General features: G+C 38.9%; 1 protein-coding gene across 8 annotated transcripts in view; it reads right to left on the reverse strand.

Moving 5' to 3' along the window:
• Positions 1–281: 281 nt before the first annotated feature.
• kiaa1522 (KIAA1522 ortholog) overlaps positions 282–25,252 on the reverse strand; it is a 57,144-nt gene continuing 32,173 nt past the window's right edge. For 3 of the 8 annotated variants that reach the window (XM_015387176.1, XM_015387177.1, XM_015387180.1), the window contains 8 exons: positions 9,498–9,656; positions 9,336–9,379; positions 9,100–9,235; positions 7,748–7,855; positions 7,490–7,653; positions 7,246–7,419; positions 3,856–7,150; positions 282–2,465 (listed from right to left, as the gene is read on the reverse strand). In XM_015387176.1, coding sequence (XP_015242662.1) covers positions 2,425–2,465; positions 3,856–7,150; positions 7,246–7,419; positions 7,490–7,653; positions 7,748–7,855; positions 9,100–9,235; positions 9,336–9,379; positions 9,498–9,656 — 4,121 coding nt within the window. In that variant the 3' untranslated portion in view covers positions 282–2,424. Of the gene's footprint in view, positions 2,466–3,855; positions 7,151–7,245; positions 7,420–7,489; positions 7,654–7,747; positions 7,856–9,099; positions 9,236–9,335; positions 9,380–9,497; positions 9,660–12,471; positions 12,705–25,252 lie in introns of those variants that run through there. The other 5 variants (XM_015387178.1, XM_015387181.1, XM_015387183.1 and 2 more) reach the window with 4 other exon arrangements.

Genomic DNA, 25,252 nt, shown 5'->3' on the forward strand with positions numbered 1-25,252 from the left:
GGTTTGATTCCCGGCCTGGTGCTTTCTGTATGGAGTTTGCATTTTCTCCCTGTGCATGTGTGGGTTTTCTCTGGGTACTCTGGCTTCCTCCCACAATCCAAAAACATGACTGTTAGGTTAATCGGCATCTCTAAATTGTCCTTAAGTTTGAGTGTGTGTATGAGCCACACTATATATATATTATAACTATAAACCTTTACTTAAAAAGTGTCAAATCTATTCTATTCCCAGAATCCAGAGAAGTTTTTCATTTTGAAAGAACGATTTCAAGAGCCAACAGTTGAAGCAAGTATGTTTTATTAATAGTAGTAATACCTGTACATGATTTTTTTCTGTTTATAATCACCAAAATGGAGATTAAAAAAAAAAAAAAAAAACTCTTTGCAAAGAGTCAAGAAGAGACTTTGTATGATTCCACTGGGGAAGAACAGTTTTGTGCAAACAGTGATGAGCTTCATTCTCTGTACTAAAAGCTCAAGTCCAAGATTTAGAAACACATTTTTTTAATAAAAATATTGAACCAGCTCCAGTGTATTAATTTCCAAGGTAAATCACTAGACTAGTTACTCTAAAAGTGTTTTTTTTATTTCAAAGAGTCTTAAATATTTAATATTTGATAGGGAAAGGTGACCTACAGTGCTACTAGTGGATTAAACCCACACTAATTGTTGAACTGCTTTAAACATTGCTGTAGAACAGTATCTGCTCCCTCACAGAACTATCCTGCTTTCGCTTTTTATTTTTGTCACACTTATTTATACTTATAAAAAAATGTTTTATATCAGTAAAGACAACCTGAGTAAATAATTCAAAAGGATTTCCTTTATTAAGATAAAAGCTACTCAAACCAACCTGCGTCTATATAAAAAATATCAATGACAATATTTTCCAATTGGATCAAGTTTGTATTATATGATTTATCTAACTGGTTCAATTTCTCTAAGCCTCTTTACTCCTTCACTAAAATGGAACCTGTCTGACAACAGGAAGTAGGCTAAAAGATCTCTAATATCAAGACATCACTGCCGATATAAAAGTACTAGAGAACACATGAGACATCTATCAGTCTGCAAAGGGTTGCAAATAAAAGGAAATCTTTAAAGCTTTAGAAAACCACATCCAGATCCATTAAGCTCCAATGGAGAAAACATTAAACAGCAACTCATCCTGGACAATCCAGAAGAACCCACGGCTACATTTAAAGTTCAAATCTCTCTTGACTCAGTTAAGATTAGTGTTTAAGAATCAAAAATAAAAACAAAACTTGACAAAAAGTGCTTTTATGGGGACAAAAGATAAACTGTTTGACGTAAATGTCTTGCCATCATATAGAACTATGAATTCTTGCAAGTATTCAAATATAAGACAATAGAGCAAAATGAGAAAATATCTAGATTTAAATATGACTTAGTGTGACTGTAATTCAAGCTCAATTCAGAAATACTTAATTTCACCTCAAATTAAATGTGGAATCTCATTGAAGGATTTAATCAATGAGATGGGATTGAGGCAGATGGCTGTAGGCATCCTTCACACAGGCCAATAATAATAATAATAATAATAATAATAATAATAATAATAATAATAATAATAATAATAATAATAATAATAATAATAATAATAATATTAATAATAATAATAACAGAACTTCATTAAAAATTTCCATTTTGTATTTATTCGGGTTGTCTTTGTCTGTTATTGTGATTTTTACCCCATGATGTTTACCCTCACCTGCAGATACTTGTAGCAGATTCTGATTCTAAAGGTATTTTGCAGCACTTTGACAAATTATCATCTGTAGCTTTACAAAAGTCATTCCCTCCTAACTGACAAAAAATCCTATAGGATTAATCATCATCCCTTTTTCTTTAATACTTTTACACACAGTGAAAAGCAGGACTCAAACTAATTTGGGTCATTTCTGTACACACCTGGAGGTATAATCCAGGAGACAATGTCTCACCCTGGCATTGCTTGGATAATCAATCCCAATGAGATTTATTACTACGCATTACGTTTTACTACAGCATGGGGTTAAAAATATACAATAAACCCCTCTCTGTAACATTTCCTCTGAGGATGCACTACTTTGTTCAGCCTCCGGGAGGCGACCTACACAAAACAAACTGAGACGCTTCATATAATGTGCATCACTCCAACCTGAAGGGTCCTCATTTTAGATTATTTAGAAAAATACTTTAGAATAAAGCTTTGTTATGAATTTGAGAGTTTTCGCGTGATATATATGTATTTTTTTTGCATAAATATAGGAAGGCCATTACAGGCTAAGGCATTTGGAAAAAGAAAAACACACAACTACAAGCTGAGATTAATATCCATCAGTAATGTTACAAATCCCCTGTTGTGATTCATCCTTTCCTTTGCTTGCAGTCTTGTTCCGTTCCTCCTGCGACTATCGCTCGATCAAAACAGTGTTTCTATCGTGTCCGCCGTCACTCTGGTAGCTGTAGGCAGATGATGAGAAGAGGATGTATGCCATTAGTACAATACAGTTACAGGAACACAGCTAATGAATATTCTGTCCTAATCTTTTTGAATTATTGAAACATGATCATGAGATTCTGGTTATGGCTGATTAAAGCATGTACTTGACTGGAAGAAAGCTGCAGGCGAGTCAGCAGCATCTGTGTTTTGCATGAGGAGGCCAGGGTAGAGCTTGTTAGATCACTTGCATATTTGTGGGTACGTTGAGCACACATTACAAGGTAAGATTAAAATTGCTTTGCTGCTTTACTCAGTGCCGTGCAAGAATTAGCATTGTGTATAATTTTGTAATCTAAGGATAACTAGAAGCTCTAACTGTCCAGGAGGTTACAGAATAAGCAGCAACATACAAATGCTTGTCACTAATACTTTCACCAAAGCTTGAAAAAGTTCAGTTTAGGCAACTGGACGTGACGTTTTCTAGAAGACTTTTCATCTCTCATCCAAGAGGCTTCTGCAGTTTTAACTAGTGGGGAGAACTAAGATTAATATATTGTAGGTGCATTGGCCAAGGAGGTCACATCGGGGGTGCTTATGGTCGTTAGGAGGCTCTGATCAGTTACCTCCATCGTCAGGGTGGTTTTGGTCACATCCCTCATTGAATGTGAGTCAAGTCAGGGCTGGTGGGAGGTGAATCTTCTGGGTATTGTTCCTAAAAGTGCTTTGTAGGTGGATGAAAGGCTATGTCTAAGACTGCCTCCTCTGTTGAGGGATGGTTTTTCCAGGTTAACAAAGATGGCTTCCCTAACACCTCCTTCAGCCTTCAGGTGTAAGTGAACAGCTGAGTCCTGTCCTGAGGATTGCCCTCCTGTATTTAGCCCTGCACCCATGGAGCGGTTGCTTAGTCTCTCCAATGTACAGTCCTTAGCACTCTTCACTACACTGAAAGTATTCTTTAAAGCCTAGACTGAACTTTTTCAGGGTTGATCATGACCTGGATGACTGAAAATCTTCACAGATACTTTCACAGAAGCCCTTTTCAGATCCTTACTCTGCAATAAATTTATAAACTACCCTTTAAGACTTTAGTGTGCTTAAAGAGCTTGCAGCATGGATGAAAAAACAAAGAAGCATGGTGTATGTATCACATATGGAATGCATGTAAGAATTAAGGTTACTATCAGTCAAGGTAGAATTGATACTAGGGGAGAGGCTGGATGTTCTCCTCTCTTTACATCCCATTACTGAGCTGCCTGATACATCACACCTTGAGAGGGAAGTTCACCTCAACTCTCCCCGATTCATGTTGGTACATTTCTATTGATCTTGAGGCAAAAAGAATGCATTTGGATTGTGGATTCAAGGTATAAGGTGAAACAGACAATGAGAGGAGACTATTGTTCCACTTACTTGTTTTAGGTGGTGCTACAGGTTGTGCTGCTCCAGGAGCTGTGTCTTCCTCAACCCTGACCTCCGTCTTTGCTAAACAGCTCTGGGAAATCAACATCGGACTCGTACTACCAGGAGATGGTTTCTTTGCTATTGGTGGAGGAATTCTGTCACTCCTAACTCTGCCGTTGGAGAGAGCACCAGCCTTTGATTGTTCAGAGACCTGCTTGAGCTCAGCTGCCAAGCTTTGCTTCAGACTTTCTTGAGCCTCTGAGGAAGAGGGGGTTACAGGCTCAATTATGACCCTTTTTGTACTCCTAGAGAAGATAAAGCTAGCTGTAGATGCAGGGGATTTAAGCATATCACACCCTTCAAGTGTTTTTAAAGACTGCACTCCTGGTTCGCCGATGCAGCCAGAACTGGGGGATTTCATGCCCAGTCTGTGTGGGAGACAGTCTCTGGAAGACATGGCTGCAGTTTTCATACGAATGGCCTCCTGCAGGCGCACCGAAGGAGAACTCATTGTCACCGAAGATATTTTTACTATCTGAGGGGGAGATTTCACTGATAAAGACTTGCGAATAGGCTTTGGAGGAATGTTTTGAGATCCTTGGCTTGGGGCACTATTCTCCAGAACTTCAGTCCCCTCATGTGTGGCGTCCTCAGGTTGAGGTTGATCCTCAGTTGCGCTGACCGTCCTGAGACGAACCATCTGCAAGAGCGAGGGAGTTACCAGTGGTATGTTTGCATCCTCTTTAGGTATTGGTGCACTTTTGTGGCGAGACAGGAGTTCCTTGCTTCTGGAGTCTCTGCATGCTCCACTAGGCTGCCTCCTGAAATTAACCCCGGGGGTTACATTTTCCATTGGTAGAGGAGGTGCTTTTGGCACAGATGTTGGTGTTGAAAGCTGTGGACTGTCTGGAATTGAGGAGGGAGGCTGGTCCTCAAGTTTTAGAGAGTTTCGCTTCATAGAACTGCTGGAGGGAACCGCTGTCTGCACTGACACTGGGCTCTCTGCTCTAGTAACTGCTGGTACAGGAAGCAATTCCACAGATGAGAGAGAAACTGTGTCTTTAGCACATGGAGTATCCTGGGAAGAAGACTCAGTAGAAGGGTCAGCTTTTACAACTTGTTCATCATCCACCGGTTTGTTGTCAACTAAAGGTAAAAATGAAATGGTTGGTGTTTGCTCTATCAGATCTGTTACATCATCTCTTATTAATGGGGGAGGTGGGGGGAAATCTAACTCATCTCCCCCATCAAAGACAACTTCGCCCTCTAAAGGAGGAGGTGGAGGTGGCCAACAGGAGTCTACAGCATTTGACATGTCATGTTCCTTCCTCAATGGAGGTGGCGTCGGTTGGTAAGCTGGAGGAGGTGTATGTGGCGGTGAGAGCTTACTCAGTTTGGAGACATCTACTGTAAGTCTCTGCATAGATGGAACATCACTTGTTTTTAAATCGCTCTTATCACCTGGAACCATCTCAGCATTTTGGGATTTTGTCGTATGATCCTCAACAGACAAACAAATGTCTATTGCAGTGCTGCAACTCAGCTTCCTTTCTTGTGGCTCTAATGGTTGCTCTGTTTCATCTCTTAACAACATTCTTATTGGCTTTTTCATAACTGGAGGGGGCTCTTTCTTTGACGTTGTCTCTTGACTGTCTGGCTTCTTTAAAACACAGATACTACTTGATTCTCTGGTCTTAGCTACCGTATCATCCTTCTCATTTTTCTGTTCCTTTTTTTTGTCTGAGCATTCTCCAGCATTTAGTTCACTGCCTCCATCTTCAGGATCTTTTATGCCAAGGTTTTCTACATGTCCTGATATTTCTATGATAGGATTTTTCTGGGTGGACTGGTTGTCAGCTGTAACTGCAGCATCTGCACCGGGTTCTCTTTGGGGTTCTACTTGATTTTCTCTGCAGTCTTTAATCTGTACTGGTTTAAAGGGAGTTTTGCTTAGATTATGAGATGATCGACACAGGAGATCGACAGTGCGTCGGCTGTGGGCCCATGTCTCCGGAGGGGGTGGGGGAGGGGCTTTGACTTTAGGAGGAGGAGGGATGTTAAACAGTTCTTGTACTTCTGCTCTTAAAGATTTGGACTTGCTACTTGGAGGAACTTCTTTTGTTGGAGAGGAATCCTGGGGAGGCAGAGTTGAGCTGCATGTGGTAACATCTGCATTTGTAGGCTCAGATGTACCTGAAGATAAGGAAGTTAGTGAGGACGATGGAGAAGCTGTGGAGGAAGAGGCCCGAGATGCAGACCTCTCTGGTTTGATGGGTTTCTTTTTCTGTTCATCTGAAGAGTCTGGGGATATTTCTTTTGGGGAAAGTGTTGGAGTGCCACTCTGACTAGAATAGCCACTGGAAGGAGAAATTGTCCGTTCAAACTTTCCGCCATCTGAAGTTGTTTTCTGTGAGGAGGAAAGATCTGATTCTTTTTGCAATGCTGGTGCTTCTTCAGGCTGGGAAGAGGAGTCCTCTGAAGGGGTTAAAGGCATGGAGGAAGAGATTGTCAAGCTTTCCCCATCAGAGTTTGTCAGTGGTTTTTGGCTCAAATGGGGATTTATAGGAACCGACTTAATTTCGTCACCTGTTTCTGTTTTTTCAGAGGAACCTTTCCCTTCTACTGAACTTGAATTACTAAGATGTTCAAACTCTGCCAGGACCTTGAACTCACTTTTTATCTTTTTACCATGCAGAGAGTTTGTTCTTCGTGGAGGTGCTGGAGGCTGTTTGGTCTTTGTGACTGAAAGACTATGTATGCAATTGCGTTTGCTCTTTGTTTGATCCCCGGCAGCCAATGACTGTGTTGCCCCATGCCCAGACTCTATTTCTGGTGTGTTTGCTTCTACCTTGTTCAGGCTACTGTTTGCATTACCTGAGTTACAAAGGCTAGTTAGGTCCTGGCCATTACAAGACTCCTCTATCTGCTTTTGTTGCAAAATACACCCTGCTCTGTCAGAAGATGGAACTGTGGAATCTGAAATAATTGTCTTAGAGGACTGGGATTCACTCCAGTTTGAACCTGAGGCTGAGCGGGACATTAATGCTGAGTCGTAGTTGGAACTATTTGTCTGGGAACCATCACCATTCATTCTTCTGGACAAAGTCGGACTAACTGCTGATTCCTCAGATGTCAAGCTGCTTTTGCTGACAGCACAAACGCTGGTTCCGTGATTGACACTGCTGCCACGAGTCCGGCTGTTGCTGCGGTCAATCTCAATTACTTCAACCGAAGCAGGTAAAACAGCATTAGGGATGATTGTAGACAAGTAAGTGGCCTGAGGCGAAATAGACATCACTGGACCCTATAAGGAATCAGAAGTAGGTGTTAAACATCTTGATAACATGAATACTCAAAATACATTGAGGCACTCAACTCAAACCCTAATAGAATTCTTACCTGAGGCTCCTGGAGAAAGTTAAATGTCGAGGGAGAGAGTGAAAAGGATGTTGTCATTGTAGGAACCGCAAGAGACTTGGGTCTCATTGTGGATGTTGGGCAGATATGCATCTCCTCATTCTGGTACACTGCATACAGTTGCTTTGTAGACGCCTGTTCATCCCTGAAGACCTGCTATAGAATTAACAGACAACCGTAACAGACGTTTCCAATAAGAGCTTAGTCTGTAATTCGAGCCATTTACCTCTAGTTCTGATAGATGGACCCTTGCTCCCTCTTTTTTTCCAAACGGAGTCCCTCCATCCATTGTTGGAATGATAACAACACTTGGCTGGATTTTGCCATCAGGGGTTTCATGACTGGGGAGCTGAGTCGGAAGGGGCTGAAAGGTGGAACTTCTGTTTAGAGCTGTAGAGAATATCAGCCATGTTAATAGACGCATTACTAATGAAGGCCAACCAAACGCTTTCCAATTAAGAAAGGAATAGGGACAGAAACATACCAAGCTCTTTCTGAACCTGGTTGGGAATGCCCATAATGGTGGTCCTCCTGTTCCTCTTCCTGCCCCTTTCGTGTCTTTTCATTGGATTCAGTGGCTTGAATGTGGAGCCTGAAAGGAAGCCAAAAACATTTTGATTTTCTATCAATAAAATCCTAAATCCAGTTGGTCTTAAGATAAATATTGATAATTTTAGTCATCCATTTTAGCAAACTCATGTGTCTACCTCTACATTTTGAGTTTGGATTTCACCTTCCAATTACCTTGATACAGATGCTTTACTGGACCATTCCAACACAGAAATATACTTTGATCTAAACCAGAGCTTGTCAAACACACAAAATGATACCAGAGTCGACTCATGACCCAAACTATTGCTTGAGTAAAACGTTTCTACAAAACCAGTTAACCACAGTGTAAATTATATCACAGACAGCATCATGAACCAAAGTAATTGGTTTGGTTTTCATATCTATAGTGGACCTCAAGACACCTTACTGGTAGGTTGACCTTAACTCTCTAGCTGTAGATTTATATTTATTGTCCTGTTAGAAGAGAAATCAGCTTTCTAATGCCAGAGCTGCCCTGTATGTAGCCCAAAATATTTCAGAATCTAATCTGAGCATTTCTTGAAAACCATGAAAGAAAATAATCTCAACATAATAACCCTACTACTGTCCTGTTTTACAGCAGAGAGGATGGTGCATTTGGTGCCTTGCAGTGTTTAATTGTGGTTATATCTTGTAATCTTTGCTTTGTCCAGTAAATATCTTACCTATATCTTGTCTAAGTCTAAATAATCTCGTAAGGCACTTCTGGTTTATCAGCCAAAAAAACAAAAACAATAATAAAACCTCACAGATGAAAAACTCAACAATGTGCATAGAGTAGATGCTTTTTTTAAATCAAAAAGAATATGATCAGAATCAGATATGATTCGAATACCAATGGCAATCACTGCGTGGGCACATGCAGCCTTTTTCTCTCGCTCTTGATAATGCTGACAGACAGACTCAGCCTTCCAGCTGTGATATGCAGAGGAAGCCACATAGCTGTCTGACATGCTTAGAACTTCTAAGACCAACCAAAAAAAAAATCCCTCCTCGGTTCGGTATATGAGTGTGTATGTCAAGTTTCTCTGCCTTTGATTTCAAACCAAAACTGCAGAGGCACCAAGCGGTGGGGAATGAGTCATGCATTTTAAGTAAGTACCCAACTCCAACTTTGTTAAGCAGTGAAAAAAAAATCTAACTTGCCCCATTGCTGCTATAATTAGCTCCTTTTAAGATGCAAAAGATATAGAGGATTCCTTCTCAAGTGCTTGTGTGCAGAGCACACTCACACGAAATGCTTACCTTGGTGAGTAAGCCCAGGTCTGTCCAACACAGCGGAAGTTGCAGTGGTATCATTATTGGAGTTGGGACTTGTCTCCATAGAGTCACCTCTATCCTTGCAGCTGGTGTCCTGCTCAGGGCAGATGGTATCTGTGAACTAAAGGTTTCACAAACACAAATACAATAGTAAGCTACACGGTATTCTAATAGTGTGCAAGAAATGGATAAAAACGTATCTACAAAATAGTTTTTCTTACAGCAATGCTTTCATTGTCAGCATAGTTTATTCCGTTCTTGTGCTCTTTGTGGAAAAAAACAACAACCCAACAACAAATAAATTAGTAACCAAAATTACCCGATATCTGATGATATGGTAAACATCTGTGGCTCCATGAAGGAAGCCGCTCTGAATGCCTCACCTTCCTGCTGCTGTATCTTGAGCCCCTCCTGAGCTTCGGTGTGTAAGTCTTCCAGGTACTGAGATCTGCTCCCTTCAATGAAAACATTCTCCTGGTAGTGCTGGGAGGCCGTGTAGTGAACCGTCAGCCTCTTCTGGCTTTCATTCCCCTTTGGGCCAGCTGCTTGATGAAGTATGAAAGAAAGAAAAAAAAAACAAATACATTTTATATTATAAAATATGACCAGAATCGGATAATAAGCAGCTAAAATAAATCAAATCCTTTTACAATCGTGGGATTCGCCTACACTGAGTGCTGTCTGAGCATACAGACAAGAATACTCCTCAGCGATCATGTTTTTTTGATAGACAAGGCTCAGGGTCAGCTGTGTGTTTATAAAGAAATTTGTGAAACTTTTAGAAAAGGAACTTTATTTTTACAGCTTTTTAAGACATGTCTGTACTTCATTTTGGAAGCTAGGGTGCAAGAGTTTGAGCAGAAAACAGGAAGGCCTACTGAACATACAGCAATGGAACATGTTGGTTAGTGGCCTTTTGGAAATCTTTCAATATAGGCATACATTTTTTAATCTATAGAATATACATGGAGACTGCTTAAAGAGACATTTAAACATGTCGACCTTGAAAACATTTTATTACAGTTAAGAAATTGTCCTTAATAATCGTATGCTATGATTTCTAAATATAGCAACAAAATTGAAATTATCATTCCAAATTCTGATTATTTATTTCCTCCATTCTTCATTTTGACAGGTGTGAAGGCTGAAACGTAGATCTACGTCACACCAGGTCCTCCGTTGGACTTGAACCTTTTGACACAGCTCACTCAGTAATTTAGAGGACAGATGTCCCAGTGTGGCTGAGGCTTTTAACGGCACGACCATGACCCGGCTAATCTCCTGCTGTATATCTTAAGGCTTCGCTAGTCCCTGCAGGGTAAGATAATCTGGCTTCTCCGTCTGATAAGATGCTATACACCCCAACACTGTGAGGCCTCCTCTGTGGGAAATTGAACAGATTCTCATGCAGGACCAGTAAACACAATGAAGATGAAAACAAAACCTGACTTACAGAGATAACATTTAAACTAAACATGTAGACGATTCATAATGGAGCCTGATTTGACTTCATATAGCCTCAATTGATCATTGGGAGAAAAGTGAGAAAAACATTCATTTAGTTTTTGGGTATGAAAGGTTGAATCGTTGAATCGTTTTTATTGATTAAAGCTTAGTTCTGGGCCAGTTTGTATGTTTTCAGTGACGCTTTCACAAAGCGTCAGCATAATGCGATGTAGAGCAAAGCACAGCTGACACACGGCAATACAGGATTAGCCCCAAATGGGACTATAGTCACCGTAAACAAACCATTTTATTTCCATTTGTTTTTGTTGTTGCATATTTCAGTGATTTAATGATTAAATAATTTGACTAAATGCTGAAATCTTTGATTAATTAAATTAAAAAATTCTATATTACAGTTCAATTTAATTCCCTTTGGCTCTAATCATTTGGGCCTATACCAACTTTTAGGAAATATGATGGATATGACCACTAACTGAACCAAGATATTATAAATATACTATTTATAGATGGTAGAAAGCTACTTTAAATAATCTGTTGTGGAAGAAAAACATCACACTTAGGATGTTTCCATGTCATGAACTAAAAGTCTGGTCAAAAACAATGAAAACAGAATGTACCAAATGACAAAGGGGGGAAATAAATGTAACCATGAGAACTTAACATACTGGCTAAACATTTTATTTGTGGTGTAAAAGTGTTTTACTGCTTTGATAATGTTCCAACCCAATCTTGTTTTTTTTAGGTGTGGAAAAGTATAGAAAAAATAAACAGTATAGTATAATATTTACATTTTGGCTGCTGATTTGCACCCCAACATCCTTTTCCTCTGTAGATGGTGGGCAGATTAATACTGTACACCTCCTGTACTACTGTAAATATGGCCATGTTTAGATTAGCCACCATAATTTATGAATATTTACTCAGTGCTCACTAATCTTGACTCAAAAAGTTACAGAGTACTAAGTTTGAAGGCTTTTTGGTTCACCAGAAAAATCAAGTATTAAATATAAAATAATAAAAATGTCAAACTGGTTGGGTTGCATTGTTAGAGGCGCTATAAAGTTTTCTGAGGGTGAATTAGTAATAAATCTGATTTATGGAGGGGTTTGTTTTCATAGTTTACATGATTTGTCATTCATCTTAATCTAGAGCTTATAAAAACAGTAGAGGACCCTATATGTAATAGGTAAATATAATATATGTATATATGAATGATGTATTGTTTTATTTCACCATTTATTTCTAAAAAGTAAATGTGTATGCCTAATTCTGCCTTATATTTAGATTGTGATAGTTAAAATGCATCAGCAAAGAGCTTAATTGGGTGTCATGTTGCAAGTTTGAGAGGAAATTAAATGAAGCCAAGGGGCTAAAAGTGTAGCTAACAAGGCTCAATGTGAGGTGTCCTCTTTCCCTCCTTTTGTCACGTTCAACACTGCTTCTCAGTCGTACCTGATTAGGTAACACAGTGAGTGTGTGTTTTCACTTTGTATGTGTGTGTGGACAGTGTCGCCCCTATCCTCAAGTATTCCCACTGCTGACACAACCCAGTATTTCTGGGAAAATATTTTCCTTGGTCATATGAAAACAACAACAACAAAAATATTTTAAGTAAATCATGTAATTTAAGCGCATTCATTAAAATAAGAAGCTTACCCAAGACCGTGCCAGACCCCTGCAGAAGGTTTAGGGATTTCTTTTGGTTGATTAAGATGATCAATAAAAAAAAACGTCAGTTAAGCTCCTTTATCTCATTAAAGCAGACCCCTGGCTGCTCTCTAAAGCTAATTATGTTTGTGTTCATGTAATCATAAGGCAGACATCTTCAGATCTTTAGCCAAACTCTACAAGATATTTACCCCCAGCTTTCTGTGCAAACCAGGCACTCACCCTTCTTCTTGAAGACAGACAGCAGAGAGTGGATGCTCTTCCTCAAGTAGACAACCATGCCTACGCCAGCATCGTAGCACACACTAAATCCAAATATGCTGGTAAATCAAAGCAATCTGACAAGTTTTAAATTCAATGATAAGATCCAGATCCTCTGACTTTTTTAGGAAGAAAAAAAACAAAACAACAAAAAAAGAAGAAATCCCCCCCGACTGCAGCTTGGCTCCTGTTAAACATAGATGCTTCTGCAGAGTGTCTTGAGAGAGAGACAAGTGCACAATGAGATCAGCTCCCAGCCAAAGCTTCCCCGTCCCAGCTGCCTTATCCTCTGGCTCTGATACCCAGCTCTTCTCTCCTCCCCTCCCCTCCCCCTCTGATGACTCCTTCACCCCCCTCTCTATTGTCAAAATAAAGTCCCCCCATTCTCCATCCCCTCCTGCTTAAAACGGCTGTCCAAGTTTAGCTTTCGGGAGGCAGACACCCCCCACTTTTCAGACACGTGCTGGGTTGTGTGTAAACACCCTCAGAAAGTTCAACCCATCTAATATGGAGGAGCTTGTTTACATTTCAGAGCTTTGAAATACAAAAATATACAAAAAAGGGATTCATTTTGTTTGGTTTAATTTTAAAGAGTAACGTGGTTTTGGTTTATCCCAGGATAAGTGATATAATTAAGAGTTGTGAAGTCCTATTTATTGTGTTCCTAATGAGGGCCTTCAGCAAAGTGCATCTGTCAGTCTCTGTGTCTCATTATATGAGGGGCTTTAGGGGCTTCCTTTTACAGCAGAGGTTGTATCCTCACCGTGAAACACTGAGCAACTCTTAACCACACTTTCTTTTCCTTCTCCTCTCCTTTTGTCTGACATCCTTCACATCTTTCTCTGCCGTCAGTCTGCCCCTTATGCAGCCATAATCACCATCAGAGGTTATAAATAGCCACTGCAGCCTCAGTGACCCATCTGGAACGGTCCCCGTATGACGATGAGCTTTTTCTACAGCTGCTAATTTTTCCTGATAAACTGTAAAAAATGCAAACCTTTGTGAAATTAATAAAGCATCTTAAACATCTTCAACATGTCATTAAACAAACAAACTTAAATTCTTTTAGGGAATTTTGGGGATTCGATGCTTGACTTAAGCTGCACCTAAATGTATAATGGAGGATGTTCCTTTTCCATGTGGATCATCAAAATAAGTGGTCCTCCTAATTGTGAATCATTCTGGTGATATGTTTATGTAAGGCCGCCCTACGTGCTCTTCCCCATTTTCACTTACAGGTTATGAGACATAGAGGAAAAAATTGCAAATCTTCTTTTGGAAAGTAAGCTTGTATGAGCGATGCAAACAGAAACTTTTAAACAGAGCGTGCACGAGGAGAAATGGGCTTGTGCACGCTCTTGCACGTTTTTAATAGGTGCTTCCTTTCAGGCGCAGGTACAGGGTTGTGCATGTGCATTCTTTTTAAAGTGGAGAGGGTGGCTATTTTTAATATTTTGTGAAAATCCTCCAATATACCTTTAATTATTAAGGATTGTAAAAAAAAAACAACCTTTTGAACAGATTTCCTCGGAAGGGGACTAATTTTAAAGCAGTCCATCTTTGTCTAGTTCAAATTTAGTGCAAATCTAGCTGTTCTGCAAAGACCTTGTATGTTAAATAAGTCCAAAATTGAACTTTTTTTAATATGTAAAATGTAACATACAGTCAAAGACAAACCTTACTCATATGCAGTTCCAAATATTGGGGATAGCAGCATCATTTATTTATTTTTTTTCATTTAGTTGTATGTTTTTTTTTTTTGCAAAGCCCCCAATGGACTGTGTTGAAGATTAGCACATGTACTAACACACTTAAGCACTGTATCGTTGTTGTTTTTTTTCCTAATGTATATGTGCTGCCTATATTACGGTAAGTAAATAAATAAATGCTGTGGCAAAGCCTTTCTTCTGCAGGGATGGAGAAGCTGCATAGAGTATATGGGATAAATGATGGAAGTAAATATAGAATAATCCTTAAAATGAAAGAAATCTATTGGAGGCGGTGAACCCTTTGGCATGACAAAGGCCTGGAACATACAGTCAGAGGTAGAGTGATCAACACAAAGTCTTATGTTAGAAAGGCCCAGAATGATTAAAGGCTTAAACTGAATAAATGATTCATTGAAAAAACCTAAAAACTAATGTTTACAGATGATCTTCGTCCAATTTAACTCATTATTTTGAGAAGGAGACCCAAAAACCCTTCAGGTGTAATAGAACTACTGGTTGGGAGTGACTGAAAACTAATAAATTGTGCACTTTCTGATTTTTATCTGTTTTATTAAGTACCAATATTTCTTTGACTTTCTATAGGGCACTACTTAGTTTGGTCTTAGAAACAAATCCCAACACAGCAGTGTCTTTAGAGAGACTATACAGTTGCAAAGAAGTGTATGAAATAAAAAACAGCTGCATAAAGAAAAACATCTCCATGATTATATGCAAAAAAAAAAAAAAGGAAAGATGAATTGTTGAATCCACTTGCATTTTAAATTGATGCATATTTCCAATTATTTTTCCCTGCAGGGGTCTACAGCTGGGCCACACCAGCTGGAGGACAGAACCCCTCATCCATTCAAATATTCTTTCCCCCGCTCAGGGGTGCAACTCTGGAGTAAAAAACCCTGAGTGAAACTTGGGGGGGTTCACTCTCAAGGTGGAGCTGGAGTAAACAGAGACGTTCAGGATGGCAGCTTTAGACCTGGGAGCCACGCCAAAAGATTAACTGTCACCTGCTTCATCTGTCCATCTCTACCTTACACTCCTTTACAACTTACATTTGTTTTTCTCCAATTTGTTCTTAGTTTATTATACATCTCTGCAGATTTGTTCTGCATATAACATAATTAGGCTTAAAGAAGCTTTTTTTCCAATGGGGAGCATAGTGTCCGAACCCTTCTGTTTAAACCCACCTCCCCACTCTATCAACAGGCCATTTACTTTTTGTGCCAGTTTTGGGGGGTTTTGGCCCAACCAGGGTCCCTCCCTGTTGTTTACCAAGACCCCTTGTATCAATATTCATAAGAGGACCTGATGAGACACCATCTGCTCCTGGGGGAGAGGGCAAGGGGGAGAGAGGGGAGCAACATGCCTTTGATTCACTGCACAAAACCCACCATTCCCCAGCACGAGCCAGCAAAACCACTTTACAACAGAGGGCGGGTATTATTTTTATTTTTGCAAAACCACAGTCTAACAATAATTATATGCGTACAACTTCCCAGCACTGCTAAATCAGCCAGTGTTGAATTTTCAGGAGTAACTGGAAGCTACTTTAAAAACTTTCTCTGTGAAGCAAGAAAAAAAGAACAACTATAAATCACTGAGGCTGGGCTGATAGAGTAGTTAACAGGTCAAATATTCTGGATGAGAGCAACACTTAAATACACATGTTAAATAGAAGGTCAGAGACCATTAAAACCTCATGAAAGCTTGAATTACAGCAAGATTTCAATTAAAAAAGTCCCACTTGGCATTCTCCATTGATTTATAGCTCACATTTAAAATTCCTGGCATCTGATAACAGGGTAAAAATAAACCGCCTCTGACATTTTAGCCTTTTCATGTGTAAAACAGAGAATATGTGAAGGAATACAGTAATGTATTTTTGTTTCATTGCTGGAGCTGTGCTTATGGGTCCTGCAATGCAAATATTTTGGGAATCTTTTTAGGTCCTAAGTGCTAGATTGGAATGTCAGGAGGTTCCAATGCTAAGAACTATTGCTAGAATGCATCCTGCTTCCTTTTCCTGCTTCCTTCTTTACCGCCAGCACTATTCAGACAGCATTTATCATGGCCACTGCTAGTGCACCTCTATAGCTTTAGTGTCCTTTTAAATCTGTCTGATTCAGACTGAGCCCCAGCTGCAGGGATACACCTAATACATGCAGTATAGCAGGTTGTTTTGTTAAATGGTAAATGGCATGTACTTATATAGCGCCTTTTTTCAAGTCAGGAGACTTGACCAAAGCGCTTTACACTACATTAATTCACCCATTCACGCACACACTCATGGTGGCAAGCTACATTGTAGTCACAGCTGCCCTGGGGCTCACTGACAGAAGCGGGGCTGCCATACACTGGCTCCACTGGGCCCTCTGACCACCATCAGTAGACAATGCAGGTGAAGTGTCTTGCCCAAGGACAGAACGACACTGAAAGTCAGAGCTGGAGCTTGAACCATTAATCCTTCGATTTTAGGGCAAACTCCTACATCCAACTCCACTGTCGCCCATCAGTGGGGTCTGCTCAAAGTAAAGCATAGGGCAGTGGTACCAAACCTTTTTTGATTTGTGTACCCCCTTGGCCATATTATCATCCCATGAGTACCCCCTGAGTCAATCTTGTTGATTATTTTCAAAAAATAGAAAGTACAACTGATTATAAAATGAAAAATAATTCTATAATTTCCATAATTTGATCATTTAATGGTCGGACATGTAATTTTCTCAATTAGAATAAAAAAGAAAACATAAATATGTTGCCCGCAAAGTGAATAAGTACTGTAATCCTAACAGGGCAAAACCCATCCCAGCCCTATTTTATTGTATTTTATTTATCTGGGAAGTGAAATATTAAATGTTTTGACGTACCTTACAACGCATTGGCGGACCACTACGGGTACCAGTACCCCTGGTTGGGAATCACTGGCAGAGGGTACCACTGCAATTGTGCCAATGTTGGTGATGTGAAGAAAAATCTCCCCACTGGATAAGTATAGCTTTGATTAAAAGAGGGATTTCTTTTGCAGAGTTTGATATCATTATACTTGACAATAAACACACCTATTTAATGCACTGTGTAATTGTGGGAGTTATGCCCTTTGTAGTACTGTTGCCTTTCTGCAAAAAACACTTAGGCATAAGTTGTGAACTGGGGTCTTTCTGCATGTCGTCCCACCAAAATCAAGACTACTGGAGTGTACCATGTTAGAGCTAAAAACTAGCCTCCTGATATCTTGCAAGGATTAATTTGGATCAGTTAATAAAACAGTTGAATTGCATCTTTGTACTGCATCTTACTAGACCCGTAGACAGCTTTGTGCATGAACACGTTCAATGAACAACATTTACTTAATACATTCTTATTTTTAGTGAACGGTGAACTGAACGGATCAGTTTTGAATCAATAAATGCGAAAAAGAGCGAAGTTCACTCTGAGAATAATAAGCAACAAACATCTCATTTTTGTGTTCAATTGTTCAATTGGTAACAACTCTTTTCATTGGATAACGTCAGGTTTTATGGCATTTATTACGCCAAACAGCACATCAGACCAGCATGTCTTCTGTTAGTACTATTCTGCACGATTCAGACTCATCCACTGGTATTCCTGATACCAGTTTTGCCGAGCGCTTGGCAAAGTTTGGTGAACTAACAAAGGAAGAAAAAATAAATAAACGGCTTTGTGCAAATTGTGCCCACTGGGACTTAAGAAACAAGTTGGTACGTCAGCCACGTCTACATCAAATTTAAAGCGACACATCGAGTTAAAGAATTCAAGCTATCTTAGGAAAAATCTTCAATTGAATGAGGAACTTCAGAAATAAGTTTTGATCCAGACCTTTTTAGCAGAACCTGAATGTTCCTCAATGTTTCTGTAGTTCTGTGTAATTTGGCTAAATGAAGGCTTCACTGCACATCCAGTATATTGATTATNCAAAATCAAGACTACTGGAGTGTACCATGTTAGAGCTAAAAACTAGCCTCCTGATATCTTGCAAGGATTAATTTGGATCAGTTAATAAAACAGTTGAATTGCATCTTTGTACTGCATCTTACTAGACCCGTAGACAGCTTTGTGCATGAACACGTTCAATGAACAACATTTACTTAATACATTCTTATTTTTAGTGAACGGTGAACTGAACGGATCAGTTTTGAATCAATAAATGCGAAAAAGAGCGAAGTTCACTCTGAGAATAATAAGCAACAAACATCTCATTTTTGTGTTCAATTGTTCAATTGGTAACAACTCTTTTCATTGGATAACGTCAGGTTTTATGGCATTTATTACGCCAAACAGCACATCAGACCAGCATGTCTTCTGTTAGTACTATTCTGCACGATTCAGACTCATCCACTGGTATTCCTGATACCAGTTTTGCCGAGCGCTTGGCAAAGTTTGGTGAACTAACAAAGGAAGAAAAAATAAATAAACGGCTTTGTGCAAATTGTGCCCACTGGGACTTAAGAAACAAGTTGGTACGTCAGCCACGTCTACATCAAATTTAAAGCGACACATCGAGTTAAAGAATTCAAGCTATCTTAGGAAAAATCTTCAATTGAATGAGGAACTTCAGAAATAAGTTTTGATCCAGACCTTTTTAGCAGAACCTGAATGTTCCTCAATGTTTCTGTAGTTCTGTGTAATTTGGCTAAATGAAGGCTTCACTGCACATCCAGTATATCGATTATTTTCCATTTCTTTCGATATATCATGATCACACATCTAAAGGGTGAAATATGAGGTTCTATTGTGTAGGATTGTGGCTTATTTTACCAAATGAACTTGAACTAGTTCATTTATAGGTTTGTGAACCTGAGATACTTCATTTTCAGCTGTATGGTTTGAACTTTGAGCTTGTTATTTTTATTTTTAACTTTGAACTGGCACAACATTGACACTGGATATGGTCAAAGGAAATATGTGGTGCAACTTTTCAATCTTTTCCATTCCGTTTACTCTTGAATATGCCATATCTTCCTCCACACAAAGCATTTCTGTCTACTATTGCACTTTTGTTAAAGCTGTTAAGTCCAAAGAAAATACTGACTATTGTGACTTTTAACTGCCATGTTTACTACACTTAAGCGGCCCATTTCTATCGCAACTTTGTGGTTCAAATGAGCCAATAAATAAGTGGAGTCAATATCGAAAAGACTAATTGCTTCAGTGTGTTTTTCATAAGCGGCTGATAGCATCAGCAGGGTTCGTTTCATTCTAATTTCAAAGAAACAGCGTTTAAAAGCCACATTAGTGACTTTAAAAGCTTTTATGGGATAAACTGCTGTGTTAAACAGTCAAGAATAGAAAACATTTTATGACCCCTGCAAATGCAATATATCAAAGCAACTGACAAAATCAGTCAGATACTTAAGGAAGCCTCTGAAAGTAACAACATACAGTAGGATTAATTAACACTTAGCAGCATATTAAATCCCATCTGACAAAATAAATCATGATTAATTTACTTTAAAAGAAATTCTCCTTGTTTTGCCAGAGCAGAGTTTGACTTATCTCTTCAGACAAGCTGCTGTGCATCACTCCTTTAACATGACCATGTAGTTTCACGCTCCACTACAGAGTGCTAAATCAGCTCAGACTAGGCTTAAACCAACACCATGAGATTGCAAAAGCAGCAAAACATTTGATGAGGCTGTTTACTGGAGATTCACATGGTCAGTTTGTATTGATGATGAACAGAGAGCTGCCAAATGTGAAATACGACTCCTAGGGGGCTGACCAATGAGGTTACTGCACACACCCACACACACATACTGGAAAATGTAATTTGTTGACAACATGGAGTGCATTAGTTCATGTGGTGTCCTCAGCTCACCCTCCCATTGCAGACCAACAAAAGGTAGAATAAAAAGAAGATGCATGTGCTGCCTTTGTGATGGACTTCATGAGAATATCAAGTTAGCATTCAGGGGAGTCTGTCATGGAAAGGCAGAGAAATCTCACCTCATTCCCCTTTTCAGGTCTGAGGTTTAGTGGATCTAAAAATTCAAGGGGTTGAAGACAGTGTTGTATAGAATGAAATAAAAATACTTCACTACTGTACTTAAGTATATTTTGGAGTACTTTATACTTTCCAAGAGTGTACATTTTTTTGAGAACTTTCACTTTTACTTTACTAAATTTACGAACTTAATTGCATACTTTTACTCCGATACATTTTCAATGTTTGGTTTAGTAAAAAAATAAAATAAAAAATGAGCGAGAGAAACGCAAGTGTTTTGACCCCACCTACTGACTACAAAGTCGGGTCTTGCCTGGGCTTTTTCATCAACACCAATAGGATACGCCTGTTTCGCAAAGCCAGTCTAAATTTATCCTACACTTGGTTGTGTATATCATTTTAAGTGAACTTCAAAGTTTACCAAAATGTTAAAAAATGTCATTCAAACTGCATTTACTTTTTACTTATACTTTTCACTACATTACTTGAGTACATCTGTTTTTACAGTAATTCTTATACTTAAGTACACGCCATTTCAGATACTTTAAGACTTTTACTTAAGTAACATTTCAGTCAGTGACTTGGACTTTTACCAAAGTCATATTTTGGAGAGGTACTTATACTTTTACTTGACTCCGAGATTTCAGTACTTTATAAAACACTGGTTGAAGATGACCTATGTGTTAATTTTACTAGTTTGTCTGGATTCTTGAAACAAATACCATAAAAATGTTCATCGGATGAGCTTTGATTCCAAGTAACACAACTTGTATTTAGCTCCGGCTATCAGTTTTTTGTTTCATTTAATTTGTAATAACTCAACTTCTGTCTTGCTCTCTACACTGAATGTCCCTAAAGAGTTTAGAAAATATGATAAATCTAGCCTGAAACCTTTAGCAGAGACACCAGAACAATAAGCGCAGTGTCTCCCTGGACATTTTTAAGAAACTCGATGAGTTAGAGACAGAGGGAGCTGTTTTGTCCTCTTTTTTTCCCGTTAAAAGAGCTTGAGATGTACAGTAAGCTCAGAGCAGAGCATTAACATGCTGCAACATTTCCCCTCAAAGTAGGTATTTCTCATGAGGCCTGGCTTAGTTCCTCTTCAGTCCAAGCTATTTTAAAGGGCCTGGATACTTTTTTGAGTTATTTAAACTTTAGTGTCTGTTTTTGATTAAAAATATATAGTTTTTCAACTTTCAGCTAATAAATCCAATGGTTTGAACTTACAGACAAAAGTGCTTTTCTGGAAGTGTGTTGGGTAGAAAAATATTAAACACTGACAGAAAAGAGGCTCTGTGAAAATAAACACAACTGGCTGTTAGCCACTAATGACTTTAAAGTTGGTATCTGCTTCCTCTAAGCTTTAACCACAGGGGTGTTTCATTGTTTTTAAGGAATGGTGACCTAATTTATGAATCATTTGAGTAAATCTGTAGTTAGCATATCTTATAGGAAGCCTTTATTTGAACTATTGCAGCTTTTGTAAATGGGCTGGATTTATATTGCATTATATGACACAGTCATACTGACTATTTGAAGTGCTTTAGAGCTACACTGACATAAATACACTCCCAAATGCACAAAAATCATCTGGAGATAAGCAGAATAATAGGCACAAGTGCCTTGCTTAGGGGCATAATGAAATATGGCAGAGGGAAACTGGAAGGGAACCCAAAACCTTTGAAATGAAACACAATTATTGTCCTTCCAAAGATCCACAGAAGCACTTTTGTCCCTGTCCCTTTCTTCTTTTTGTCAATTGCAATTTATTCTATTCTATAAAGAAATTGAAAGTCTCCAAACGGATATAATCTGTCTGTCACTTTAAGGCTATCATGTTGTATTTATGAGGAAAAAATACAGACATTTTTTTCAGCATTATAACTAAAACAAAACCAAAATTAGGGAAAAATCTAAGCAAAAAATGGCCTTGTCAAATACTAGTCAAAGATCTCCATCCATCCATCCATCCATCCATCCATCCATCCATCCATCCATCCATCCATCCATCCATCCATCCATCCATCCATCCATCCATCCATCCATCCATCCATCCATCCATCCATCCATCCATCCATCCATCCATCCATCCATCCATCCATCCATCCATCCATCCATCCATCCATCCATCCGAGGAAATTTGGGCGGGGGATGCTATCCAGGCACGTAAGTTCCTGAATATTATGGCCGCCGCCCTTCCTCTTTGCTTAATTCCCACCTTGAGAGCTGTAGTATCGTGGACCACCAATAGAAGGTAAGGAACCGTGCCAACAGGATGAATAAATGGTCATTAGAACCAAGCTCAGTCCGAACTCGGCACGGATCAGTTTCAGAGGGCTAGTGTAAATGGGGCATATGACTCTTTATCTGCTATAGTAGGTTAAAACTGGACAGTGTACCCTAAAAGCAAAATAATTTGAGTTTCAGTGATGCTAACATTAAACATTCTGTGGTCTGTTCCTCTAGTTTTCTTTTCTTTTCTTCTTTGTGCCCCCACCCAGAGGAAATCTGAAGTTCAGGTGGGTAATTCCTGGTGACAGTCAGTGTAGGCAGTGATTTATGTGCTGTCCTCCAGGCTCCCTTACTTTGCCTCACCTTGTGTTGATCTCACTCCTTTTCATCTCCTCAACTTCTCCTTCCATCAGTACCTCCTTCTTTTCTCTGTTCACCCAGTGAGGTACGGACTCAATCTAAAAACTTAGGTACCATTTGGAGCAGACTGCCTTTACAGGCTAAATTTTCATAGCTAAATTCTCCCTGATGTGCTAACGAGAGGAGGAATTACTTTAGCTCTCCTTCTCTTTGGTTAATACTAAACCTTTCAATCTAAGAGAGCTCATAACTCTGTTCCACAGCAGCCACTGAATACAAATCAGGGTTACAGCCGTGAACTGAGGAATGGCACTTGTGTGTGTGATTGGACGACTAGTGCTGGTAACATTTTAACAGCTGCAGTATAAAATAAGGCAGCTGGAGGGAACTGTAGCCCATTTATTTTAAATTTTTTGACGTGTTAGTGAAGCAACTATTTCATGTTTGCACTGATAGTAGAGCTATTTCCCTGCTTAAAGGTAAATGTGCATCTAAGTTTTCAAACTTTTGCATCCTCCAAAAGATTATCTTGTAGCGTCTCTCTTTACTTTTCTCCATTTATTTTCCTTTAGTCTCTAACAGCTACTTAAGAAGGTGTGCATTTTTGCATCATCTTAAGCATATTTAGTTACTTAAATACAACTGTTTCATGTTAGTAGGCTAGGACATGAAACAATTGTGTTAAAGTAACTAAATACGCTTAAGCAGATGCAAAAATGCATGAATCATTTTTTCTGTGCCCTTGCTGCATTGCAAAGCATTCCCATTGCATGATGCTACCTTTGTATTGTGTGAACAAGGGGATGAATACAGTATATTTTTTTTTGCATGCATAGTTTTGCTCTTGCTGCTTCTTGCACATGTGTACGATGTATCCATTCATGGATCACTAATGCAGATCAGATTTATTACTGCTTTCTTCTAACAGGGCTTTTTTCCCCCCTCGTATTAATAAAGTCCAGATTAAAAAAAGTAGGAAAGTTAGTTAAGCTATTCTCCAATCCAAGTGGGTATCTGCAGCTCCTCGATAGCTAAAAATGGGCATCAAAGGTTCTGGTCTGGTCAATTGCTATTTTTGCCTTTAAGGTTTTAATGCTTTGGAACAGCATAATATTCCCCAGCTTTGAACTTTAACCCATCTGCTGTGCTTTATAGTCTTCAAGATGCTGAATTTTCAGTAATTTTCTCCAATAAACCTCTGAGGACATCACAGAACTATTGTTTTTAAACAGAGATTAAATTACACATGAACTTGTGATGAACTGTCGCCTCTCTGGGATTTAAACGGGATTTATTATGTTAACTTAGGCTGAACACACAAGCAAGGAAGACTTTTCAGACTTTTTTAATTCTACATATCATGCAAAGCATCTTTGATTTTCACCCCACGAGTTAACCCGATGAAGTCACAGTAAACCCTGTGGCCTGTTTATAATAGCCAGGGCAATGTTGTTTCTTTTAGTGCAAAGAGTCATATCAAAAGAATTTTTGGGGGATTTTTAAGCTGCACTGGAGGACAACAGCAGGACTTTCTTTCTAAACTCATTATTTTGACCCACTGTATAAACACATGTAGTACTAAGATATGAAACCAACCAAGAAGTAGTAAAGCTAAAGAAAAAACAGTTATTGACAACTATTTCTTTCAACTCAAAATCAGTAAGCTATGGGGGAAAAGTCATATCATGTTTTTAATCACTGATGCCTTGACATATATATATATATATTTATAGTGGATGAAATATGGTGGAATGCAGAGAGCGGTTTTCAATTCAAAGGCTCCAGTTCGCTCCGATGCGCTCACAATGTCAATTAAAAATGTTGGATTATAAACTTTCTAGAATAACATTTATTTGATTTAAGTGTGATTTTTTTTTCTGAATTAATAATTAAATAGGAAACGCGGGGCAACATGAATGGAGCAAGGTCTTACATTTACAGCTGGGAAACAACACGATAACTTAACAGCCAGTTAAATAAGACAATAAACATGGATCAGTCTCATCATTAAAACAAATGCCATGTGTCCCAGGGCCCTGGCATAATGATATGAAGGTAAAATGTCAGAAAATGCCTTGCTTGTCCTGAACATTTGAGTGAGCGGCGGAGTCAATGAGCGAACATCCTCCTGAGTGGGGAACAGGAATATATATATATATATATATATATATATATATATATATATATATATATATATATATATATATATATATATATATATATATTTAGGACTTCCAGAAACAGATGAACCGAATGGTAATGGCAAACCAAGTGGACATTGTGGTGGTAGACAGAAAGCAGGGGAATTGTAGCCATTGTGGTTGACATAGCAATACCAAGTGAGAAAACCTGGAAGGTCAAGGCATCAGTGGTAGCCGTGGTCATTGGGGCCCTCGGGGCAGTGGCCCCCAAACTGGAGGGGTGGTTACAGCAGATCCCTGGAAATACATCAGACATCTCGGTC

The sequence above is a fragment of the Cyprinodon variegatus genome, unplaced genomic scaffold (assembly GCF_000732505.1).
Source record: "Cyprinodon variegatus isolate N-32 unplaced genomic scaffold, C_variegatus-1.0 Scaffold387, whole genome shotgun sequence".
Lineage (NCBI taxonomy): Eukaryota > Metazoa > Chordata > Actinopteri > Cyprinodontiformes > Cyprinodontidae > Cyprinodon > Cyprinodon variegatus.